General features: G+C 36.6%; 1 protein-coding gene across 1 annotated transcript in view; it reads left to right on the top strand.

Annotated features, from left to right (window-relative positions):
* Positions 1-431: 431 nt before the first annotated feature.
* Positions 432-11,761, top strand: part of PIK3C2G (phosphatidylinositol-4-phosphate 3-kinase, catalytic subunit type 2 gamma) — a gene marked incomplete at its 5' end in the record, with an annotated part of 168,311 nt that continues 156,981 nt past the window's right edge. The window contains 3 exons of the mRNA XM_008939690.1: positions 432-502; positions 6,925-6,988; positions 10,888-11,010. Coding sequence (XP_008937938.1) covers positions 432-502; positions 6,925-6,988; positions 10,888-11,010 — 258 coding nt within the window. The remainder of the gene's footprint in view (positions 503-6,924; positions 6,989-10,887; positions 11,011-11,761) is intronic.

The following is an 11,761-nucleotide window of genomic DNA, read 5'->3' as shown; positions in this document are numbered from 1 at the left end:
TTGCAAAGGATGGTACATTTGTTCTCCACTCTGTTCTCTTAGAAAAGGAAGTGGCAGAGAGGTTGTAGATGCAAATTGATTTCTCCTTCATGACTAGTATATATTGCCATTGCAGAAGGGTGCCTTCTGCTGTAATAAGAAAGCAGAGGCAGGATTTACTGAGGCCTGGCTGTAGTCTTAATCTATACATAGCTAGAAGGACCTACTGTGGCAATCTGGTTTGGCCTATTTTATAGTAAAACCTAGTGAGAGACCCTAGTGAGTAAAACCTAATGAGAGAGATTCACCAAATAAAATTTCAGAGTGAAACATCCTGAGCTCTCTGAAAGCCGAGTTCCTAAAAGACCTTTGGAAAATACCAAGGAAACCTCTCCAACATGCATTCTTCCCATCAAAATATATGTCTCTCACTATGTGCTTCTCTTCCACAGCATGAGGATGACCAAAGAAGGTTCAGTGTGAATCAGCTGTTACAGGACACTTGTGCCTGGAGACTGACTGGGTAAGAACACTGGTTTCTGTTCAGAAACATCTGTTTGATCATACACAAACACATGTTGACCTAAGATCAGATGCACTGGTTTCTGTTTGTAACTGCCTGTATTTGTAGTGAGAGCCTCGTGTCTCTAAAGGACAATTCCAAGAACTACTGGGAACAGGAGTAATGCCAAAAAGAAGGAAAATTGGTTCAATGTTTAAAACTCTTATTTTCAGACCTTGTTGATTTCTTAGCAAAAATCAATAATCATTTATAGGTCTCTGCAATTTTCCCCCATTCTTTCCCGCTCATGTCATTGGAGGTTTCATTAAAGCTTTCATGTTACCCAGAGATCCCTGAGACTGATGGAGTCATAATTTTTATATATGGTTTTGGTTTTTTTTTAGAGACTTTTTAGGAGTAAATACTGTAAAAATAACAGATTTTCTCTTCACTATGCCTGTTTTCACAGTTGAGTGATCTTTTTTTTCTTAATGGAGTCTAGCTAGGACAAGTTTTTAACTTGGCACTCAAAGTGCTTCTGACTCTGAAGCTAACCTACCGTGGACAAGCACTAAATGAGATAGATTCTTCATTCAGCTCTCATTACATTCTGTTTCATGCAATTTGATAAAGAAGCTGTTAACACTTTTTGTAATGTTTTTCATCTATTTGTTATAAAGTACTTTGCCAAAAATGGTAAATGCCACACCTGTCATTTAGCAGATGGAAGAAAATAGAGAGGGAGTGACTTGTTCAAGGTGAATATCTGGTTCTTATTGAGGACTCATCTGTTTTCCTGGGAGCATGTCCCAGATTTCTATTCTTGTCGTTGCTATAAAGAGATCAAACCAATCAGTCTATACACACACTACCTATTGACTGTTTTATATCTTGTGATGTAAAGCATGTGGCCTTTTCCATTGAAAAAAGAGTCTTCAGAGGGGATATGTGATAAAAGATGTTGAGCTGCAAATCAACTATGGTCTGCAAAATTTCCTTTGATACTGCAGGACAATAAATAGTTTCTTCAACCAGAAGTTCAGCAAATATTGAAAGAGTAAAAGCTTGAACCATGTTTGATCACTGTTTCCTGCCTCTCCCATAGGTTGTTGATGGGTAGGAGAAAACATTTTCCAGCACTGATGACCCAGGAAGATCTGTGGTCAGGTCCTGTGCTCTCAGTTGCACTTCTAACTTATCTGAGAACAAGGGGGTAATAGCTAAGTGACAAAAGTTTCATGTCCGTGATGTGCACAGGAGCTGCCTGTGATGATTTGCAGAAGGATTTTACAGTGCTGAGTTGAGTGTGTGATTAAAGTGGCATATGAAATCTTGAGAAAATAAATGTAGATGGGAGGAAACAGTCTTAAATTCACATATGAAGTCACAGGCTCTGAGCTGACTTAAGCACCAGGAGCAAGTTCTTGGGGTTATAATAAAGAGTTCTGAATGTCAACGTGGTGCACAGCAGCAGAAAAAAAACGGTAAAATAACGTTGTGAGTTATTATGAAAGAGATGAAAAACCAAAAAACAATATTATGCCACAGTATCACTGTGGGGTGTTCATTTATCTTGAATACAACTGACAGTTCTGCTTCTCCCGTTTCCAATATGATGTAATAGAACTTGAAAAAGGGAATAGAAGGGCAGCAAGGATGCTCAGAGGAATGAAATGCCTTCCATATGAGAAACAAATAAGTAAAAATATTCTCCATTCTGATGAAAAGATAACAGAAAATGGGTATTTTATAGGTGACAGGTCTATGAAATTGTGAAGCACAGTGAATATCTGCAGAAAAGGATCCTTTATCTTTCAATGCAGGATAAAGGGAGCATGATGTGAAAGTGGCAGATTCAAAACAGACAAGAGCAGGTATTTCTTTGTATAAGATGCAATTAAGTAATGTCTGGACACAGCCCAGCTTACCCAGGACTGCGTCCAGATGGTGTCTGAGTATCTCCAAGGAGTGATACTCTGCAGTCTGTCTGGGCAGCTTGTGTCAGTGCTCTGTCACCCTCGGTACACCCTGTGCTTCAGTTTGTGCCCATTGTGTCTTCTCACTTGGCACCACTGAAGACAGCCTGTCTCCATCGCCTTTGCACTGTCCCTTGAGATGTTTATATACATCAGGAAGATCCCCCTTTAGCTTTCTTTTCTCTAGGCTAAACATTCCCAGCTCTTAGTCTTTCCCTGTAGGACAGAGGCTCCTGTCCCTGCATTCTCTTTGTAGCCTTTTATTGGAGATTCTCCACTTACATCCGTGTCTCACTTGTACTGAGGAGTCTGGAACTGGCCACAGTACTCCAGCTGTGGCCTCACCAATGCTGAGTAATAGGGGTAGGATCACCTCTCTCAACCTCCTGGTAATGGTCCTATGGTAATACTCCTCCTAATGCAGCCTTGGATATCTTTAGCCACCTTTAGCCTTTTTTTCTGCAAGTACATATTTTTGATTCATGTTCAGCTTCCTGTCCACAAGAACTGCCAGGTCCTTTCTACAGAGCTACTTTTCCAAACTGACCCTGACATGCACTGATGCATAAGGTTATTTCTCCTCAGGTGCAGGACTTTGTACTTTATTTTGCTGAACTTTGTAAGATTCCTGTTAGACCATTTCTCTAGCCTGTTGAGGTCCCTCTGGATGGCAGCATGACCCTTTGGTGTATCAGCCACTCTTCGCAGTTTTGTGTCATCAGCAAATTTGTTGAGGATATACTCTGCCCAGTCACCCATGTCATTAATGAAGATATTAAACAAGACTGGGCCCATGACTGACTCCTGGGCTACACTGCTAGTTACCAGCCTCCAACTAGACTTTATGCCATTGATCACCACCCTCTGGCCTCATCCATTCAGCTAGTTTTCAGACCATCTTGCTGTCTGCTCATTCATCTCATAGTTTATTGGCTTCTCTGTGAGGTTGTTATAGCTGATAGCATCAAAAAAAATTATGACCTTATCATAAAAGGTTATCAGGTTGGTCAAGTGCAACTTTCCCTTGGTGAATCTGTTCTGACTACTCTCTATCACCTTCTTGTAGCTCATTTGCTTGGAAATGGTTCTCAAGATTAGTTGCTCCATTATCCTCCTAGCGTTCAAGCTCTGACACAATTATGTTGAGAAGGCACTTAGATTTGAAGCATCACTAGAATTATGTGAGCCATACTGTGAAGAAAAGCCCTTATTTTTGTAAGCAGCACAACCCCAGTATATATGTTTTTTGTGAGTAGGCCAGTCAATGATATCATACTTAGTCATAACAGCTGTTTCTAACATAACATTCAACAACATCTTTGTGCTCATTCATGCACTGGGATATACGTTTGCAACGTATTATAATTCCTCAATTCTATATCTAGCTAGAGCTGCAATAGAGATGCAGTAGATGGATGCAGTGGAATAGAGACGCAATAAAATGGGCTCAACCCAGGCAGTGCAAATCTGCCTGGCACCTAGGAAGGCCATCAGATTACTTTCCTATTTACTGTGTCTTCATAGCTGTGAGTATTTAGATTAGCTGAATAAAATAATGCTCAGGGTTATCTGCACGTGCTATAGTTTTGTGTCTGATTGCGGCACACAAATGTTTGTGTTTAAAAGAATGTATTGATTGAGGTGCTCAGTCTGCTTAGATCCAGCAGAGAAGGAAGAGCAACTGATCAGGCTTGAGATAAAGAGAATGAACTGGAACCTCAACTCTGTAAGAATCAGATTTACTCTCACAGGCAAATGTGGACAAATAAAACCAGCAGCCCTTACATCACTTTACGCACTGGTTTCCATAGCTTGAAAACCAAACACCATGTCAATCAATGACTGCAGTAGATGAACTGTAGTCTATTGGACCATCATCTCTGACGCTGAGGTGCCAGTAACCGTAACACAATGGCTAGTCTGATCCATGCAGTTAGGCACAGCTTTGTTCGGCATCATAGTAATAAAAACCATTTGAAAACAGACACCTCGCAATGCTCCACCTTAGCTGCTGCTTCCAGGAAACTGAAAAATGAATGCTGTAAGTATATGTTATATACTTGTCATCTTCCTCCCATACAGATCTCCTGGGACCTAAGACTGACTCTCTCAAGTTGTTTATACTTTTTTCTTTTCAAAATCATTGTACCATCTTGCCTTGTTAAAAGCCTCCAAAATTTCCTCAATGTCAAAGGAAGACTGAATGTTCATGGGCTGGTTAGCATTTCCATATTTAACACAGCTATTCAAAGATATACAAGTACATACATGTGAAAACATAAGGGTATTATTAGTTATATAACAGCCAAAGATTCAAGATAATATTAATAGAGGTATTTTGATCATTACTACAAGTTGTTGGATTTATCTCCTGTTAATTACATAAATTATGGCTACTTTATACAGAAAATCCTCTAGAGTAGAATAAACAGATGGAAAATATGATGATTTTGTTTTTAAACTAGTATTATAACATTAAATTGCTCTGAAGCCTGCATTTAGGCCAAGCATGCTGATAAGCATGCTTACCTGTACGTATCAAGGAAATAAGGCAAGCTCATGTGTTCAGAACTACTTTTGAGCTGGGTGATGCTATGAAAAACACATTATGCCTGGAGACTTGGTCAAAGCAGAGCGACAACTTGTATTAGCTATGATTTAACAGGATTACAGGAGGAACTGCCAGACAGGACTCAACACCCAAACTGCCTGGCTAGATAAGGCTAGTGCAGATTGGGAATAAAAAGCTGTAAAGGCAAAACCATGTGTAGGAGGAGTTGAATAGCAGACATCTACAGGAAAATGCACTCTGATTAGGATAGGGAAGGCTACCTAATATTTCCTTATTCTATATGATGATTTCAGTGCAATGGCTCACTTTCCTTATCTTGTCATATGATATATATATATACACACACGCAGCGAAAGCCTAACCACAAATAATGACATTGTACTTTGGACTGTAATTGCAATTCTAATCTCTGATTGCTCAGTTAGAATACAAGAGGACACACTCACTTTCTCTGTAAACAATAGTCCATTTGCTCTGAAGCAATCAAAATGCTTCTGTAACGTTCAGCTACCAGACTGCAGTGCTGGGGGAGGAATTCCTTCTAAGCCTTCTGAAAAGAGAAAACCCTAATACAAAGAGTCAGTGGGAATTATATGAGTGGAAAAAAAACCAAAAAAGTCAAGGATAAGGTCATAGAGTAAACCAAACAAACACTGAAGAAAGAATGCAATTTCCAATTTCCACTTTTCAGAAAATCACGTGCAAACCCTAACTACTACCAAGGACCATCAAGATAAGAATTTGCCCATTTTATCAATCAGTAGACTAGGCAAGATGTGGAAGTGACAGTTAAAGTTTCCATACCCTTTCCCAAAGATCTGACTCGACAGAGGCTGTCAAAAGAACAGGAAGGTATATTCCTGTGTGTAATAACCTTAGTCATGGGTTCATAGGCACTTTTTTTGTTTAGTTCCAGCTGACAAAAAAATGACAACTGGAATTTCACTGTGCTTGAAACACTAAAAATTACACAAATGCTTCTTAAAAGCAAACCCCTGCTTCTGGTTATCTGTTGGGGATAACACTTGGAGCTTGTGACTCTAAAATGGTGAGGTTTACAACTGAAGCATCAGTCCTGGAGTTTTGCATGGAGAGGTGTATACTGCTGTTCATAATCCTACTTAATTTAGCACAGCTTTGCTACAGCACAGCAATCTGCCTGTAAAATCTTTGTGGTAACTTCTGTATCATGACAAAGGCATGGGACTACAGAGTAGTGTATGTCTATCTACAGGAGTAAAACAAGTTCACATCTTAAGTAATACTATGGAAAAGGCGGTTGCTGAAACAGCTTGAGCATGTAAACTTGAACTGTAAGCCAGAAACATTTAATGAATTATGTATCAATAGTGTCCCTTTCTATAATACATAGTTTTGTGCTTGTGACTTAGTGTGAACTTTTGACACATAGAGCTTTTCCAGATGTTTTGTAGATGCTTTACCTGATTCTCTACAGCTTTTGTCTGTGAAGTGATTGAGAAAGGAGGCATTGTATCATGTACTTAAGTCCGTCCCTCTTTAAGGTAAAATTTAAGCACTTGCTTAACATTAAAGAGTAAATTAAATGGGATTTGGAGTTCAGTAGACACTGAAATAACAAATCACTGTACCGGAGTTCTTTCACTTGGGAAATGTGTATCCTCAGGGTATAAATGGAAGATTTTTATGTCTGTGTTTTGTGGCAAATGACTGCCAAAACCCACTGGAAATCCAGGCTTAGTTACATGGCATCTACATAAGCAATAGTCCTTATTTTATACCAACGTAAATTCACTATCAGTTAAACTATTCCAAATCCATAGAATGCGAAGAAAAAAAGAAAAAAAAAGTGCAAATGTGTTCTCTCTATCCAGTTGTTATTAACTTGAGGTTGTTTTCTTTGTTCTTATTTCCAGACAGAACCTTACCTCACTTATTATGAAATATAGAGGTCAAGTGGAATATCTATTGCAAAATGAGGTATTTATTCTCATTTTTTTATACCAGAAAAACATTAACTTCTACATGAAACTCATTATGCTGAAGTACTGACTTCTTTGAAATGTATGTTATCTTATCTGGTTTCAGATCTGTCACCTGTGCGCAAGTCCAAGTTTTAATTTTTCTGGATATCTTTGATCCATGGGTATTTCTATTTTGAATAGTCAGAAAACATTCAAGTGTGTATACATGCACACATATATATAAACGCACATACACATACAGATATCTACGTGAATGCATAAATAGATACCAATGCAGATGTAAATATATGTAGAAAAAAAATTCTACAATTTTTGTATAAATCTAACACTTTTCTTTTGCAAAATGCACACAAATTGAAAAACTATTAAACTGTGCCTAGCTACAAAGTGAAGTTCTGGTTTTAATCCTGTGGACGTATTCACTGAAGTTTCTTTTGTGAGCAGCTGCTCAAAGGGAACTATTTAGTATATAAAATGTGATGCAGTCATAACCATTTGGAAAATTGAGGTCCCGAAGCTCAAATGTGCATATATATATTTCTTTACTGATGTAGACCCGTTACTGTAGTTATTCACATTCCCTTGAAATTCTAGGGCCTGAAGCAAGAAGATTCCTAATTCAAAGAAATCTATAACCTCAACATTAGCAAGGCATTACAATCCACTCTCTGTGACTGGTGCTCTGTAGATGTGCCTCAGATCTATAATGAAGCCCTTTTAAATTTGTTTTTGCTGAAGATTTTTACCTTGAGTAAGCAATTACTTGAGATTATTAACATTTTATAAAGGGAAGACAGGACATTTTTCAAATATTCATGCTATGCAACAAATATGCATCTGGTACTCTAGAGCTAAATTTCTCTGTAGTTTGTTTATTTTTTTAGCAACGTCTTCTCTACACAGGGACACTCAATAAAGTTCATATGAATTGCTTAAAAGAGCAGGATTGCAAGTTAATTACATAGGTCAGATCACCATGCAGATGTTTTAATTCAGAGGTATCAGAGGCATCAAAACCTATAGTAATTAAAACTAGTGTTACTGCTTTGCTTTAATAAGTGGCTTAAAAAATTATGGAGCTGTATTGTAGTAAATTCTAGTCATAAATATATAGTAAAAGAAAGAAAAAAAAAAAAAAGAACTCTTTCTTTGTTCTTTGAATCCTTGTTTACTAATTTTCTCCAACGTCTGATAAGAATCCTTTAAGTAGATTTAAAATTAGGATCTTCACAACTGTCCTTTATCCCAAGATTACACAGGAATAATTATGTAGATTTTAAAAGCCAGCACTCACATCACTGGGAGGCTTGTTACCTTTCTTCTGAAACATCACATTACACCCTCAACACTGAATTTTAAGCCACTGGGTGTTACTCACAAACACTAATTAAGTATGCAGATACATTCTGAAGTTCTGTACTCATATGGAACTTCCTTAAGCAATCCGTTTTGGTCAGATCTCGAAGTTCTCAGCTAATTTTTTTTTTTCTCCACATTTATCTACCTGCTCCCAAATTTGCATATTTAAGAATGTTAAAAAGCCTTGGAGATACCAAAACTTCTGACTTCTCTGACAAGCCCACTGCCATTATTAGTAGTAATGATGCATAAATGGAAAAATTCATTTTACAACGGATGATACATTTATAAAATGAAAAAAAAAAAAAAAGTTATTGTGCATGTGGTGGGAGTGGGATTAGTGCTGTTGGGATTGAAATGTAAAGAGTGTTCCCGGAGAGTGTATGCAGTCAGACAACTAGCCATTTTGATTGCCCTAATAATCACTTGCCATGCACTTCATTTTAAAATCCATTCAGAACCATTACTGTAGAAAGAAAACTTTGTAAATTTTTGATACAGAATGTAGATGTTCTAGAATGAAGTAACTTTTTTTTTTTTTTAATCATATAAATAATTTAAACACCAAGATACCCTTCAAAGGTTCTGCTGGTATTTAGAAAATGTAAAGGGGGAAAAAACACATGTACAAGATGTTGACTATAATTCTTTTGGACTTTCATAAAATTTAAAACTTCTGTAGGAAATTAATCTCTATCTTCCCTTCTTTGATACAAAGATCAATGTCATATGTGTACATATGGAAAAGAACTCTTTACGTGATAACATCCAAAAAGAGAAATGTATTAAAGAAGTCATTATTTGTTGTATACAGTATTACATAGGTTTTTTTATATGCTTACTCTCTTTGATCTTATGCTCCTCAGAAGTAGTTACCATACAGACAAAGTCTGTAGTATAGTAACTTCTATAAAATATTAAGTATTTTGTTAACTTATCTCTAAATGGAATAGTATATTATACAGAAAAGGATATATTCCTCGTGATAACCAACTCTCTTTGTAGAAAGCATGCATACACATGTACAAAAATATATAAACTGTTGGGATCTTTTTTGGTGGGAGGATGTTTGTTGGTTTTGGGGGTTTTTTTTATGTGTTTTGTTTTGTTTTGTTTTGTTTTTCCTCTCTTCTGCAGTATAGCTGTTGCTCTTCTCAAGGATTACATTTGGTTTTGTCTGTTGCTCCTGTATTGCTCAGAAACTGCCCTGCATGAATGTGTCTTTATAGACATAAAACTACTCCTTCTAATAATGCATATCCACTTGTGAAGAAGAAAAATACTAAATGAAAATGTATTAAAGTGTTAAATTAGGATTATATTTAATTTTTAATTGCAATTGATACAGAATTACAGAATCATTTAGGCTGGAAAGGACTAAGAACATCGAGTCCAGACATTAACCTAACACTACCTACTATTGAGATTACATATATAGTAATTTAAAAATTGCATATATGTGTATATATATAAGCATTTCTTCAACAACTGCCACAGTAAAGTGGCACGTATAATTGTTTGATTTTATCAGTGTTATACATGGTAACAAAACCATGACATTTTTACAGGTTTCTGCTTCTGCTGGCAGTGTATGTGTGCATAGGGAGTAAATACAAAAAGAGTTAAATTTAAAAATCTAAGTGGTAGGCATCCTGTAGGGTACTAAAAGAAACATTTATCAGTACAGAAACATGGGGATATTTCTAGGAGAGCTTCAACTTGTTCAGAGAATGTATTTTAAGGTTTAATGAAGTGATATAACTGTTCAGGAAACCCATTAATTTGTATTCATGTCTTTATTTATTTTTCTGAACATGGAGTACTTGGTATTTGAAGATTGCATTCTCCTTCCTTTTGAGATTCAATTTCTTTTTTTTTTTTCTCTTAAATTCCCCAAAATATTTCTGAGAATATTAATCTAGAGTTTTTTTTTATATAGTAATATTTAAAGATGTAAACTTATTATCAACAAGATTTAATAGCTTGAACTATATATATATTTTGCAGAAAACCTCGTTGCAGAAGTTCTCAGTCCACAGGTGTCAGATTATACAGCCTCCCCCACAGTCACTATTTTTAGGAGGAACATGGCTGTCTGCCAGCTCTTATAGAGATGGGTAGGAGACAATAGTGAGGATAAATGCACAGTGACATTAAAATCTCTGAAAGATTGTGAATCATTTTGGTTCGGGTTTCCTGAGAAGTTTCTTTGCAGTGCTTCTATATTCATGAAGTTGAGACAAAACAATGTTTTGCCTCAAAAAAAAAGTCTTAAATACCAATTTTGTCATGGTTTTCAATAAAGCACAGTTTGTAGAAGAAACTTGGACTTCAACAAAAATTATACTATCTTTAGGAAACTATTGGTCACTAGCAATTTCAGTGTAGCCAGACTACTGCACAGTGTGTTGGAATTTTGCATGAGCAGATACAATTTTCTATGTACTTACTGGCATAAAGTTTATGGTAAGATATTTCTGATAAGTGTTATATGTCTACTTTTTGCTTTTTTTCCTCTTTCTTGGCTACCTACAGCATGCAGTTGATAATGTGATTGAAGTAACTAAAGCAATCTGCAGTGTCCTTGGTTTTGTGGAAACCAGAGACATTACTGATGCAGTCAAGAAGCTCCGTGCTGTGCCCCTGGTGAAAGTACAGGTAAAAGATGAAAGTTATGTCCTGTTTTTCTGTTTGAACCTGGAGCTTGAATGGATATTACTAATTTTCTGATTGATCAAGGCCGTCCTATTGTCTCTCTACATATTTTCCCACTGACGCGTATTAGGTAGACACACTATAAAAAAACCCCAAAAGATAGTTGACAAAGTGTGACAAAAGAGGAACAGAGGACTTGTCCTGTGTTTAAATGTAACTGACATGTTCCTCTGTTCTTTCTTATGCTCACCAAACATACAAATGTCTGCTTTGCCACATCACCTATTTACCAAATCATGAAGTTTCAAAGTATTAGATTTTCATATATTTAGCATAGATTCTTAATAATAAAATAAAATTAACACCAAAAAAAAACCACAAACCCCTCCAATTTCTGTAAATGTCACTTAAAATATTATTTTTTTCAGACAGAAAAGTTTTTGCTATTTTTGCAGAGAGAAGGACCAGCATCATATAGTCTTGGTTTCAGCTGGAATAGTCTTAAAACACTGAAGTGTGTTTTCCAGGCATTACTGTATAATTGTGAACTGGGACTTTGGAGGGCAGTATCTGTTCTCAGCCTTGTCATCAGCTGTTTTGGTATGACCTTGGAGAAATCACTATGACCTGATTTACAGAAGTTATGAGCACCCGAACATCCTTTCAAAGTCAGCATGTTGGAAATACAGGTGCTCAGCAAATTTGAAAATCAAGCCATTAATCATTTGGGTTTAGTCTTCTGTAACCATAAGTC

Source organism: Merops nubicus, unplaced genomic scaffold (assembly GCF_000691845.1).
Source record: "Merops nubicus isolate BGI_N331 unplaced genomic scaffold, ASM69184v1 scaffold20044, whole genome shotgun sequence".
Classification (NCBI taxonomy): domain Eukaryota; kingdom Metazoa; phylum Chordata; class Aves; order Coraciiformes; family Meropidae; genus Merops; species Merops nubicus.
The sequence above is the reverse complement of the archived record's forward strand: the minus strand, read 5'-3'. Positions and strand labels throughout refer to the sequence as shown.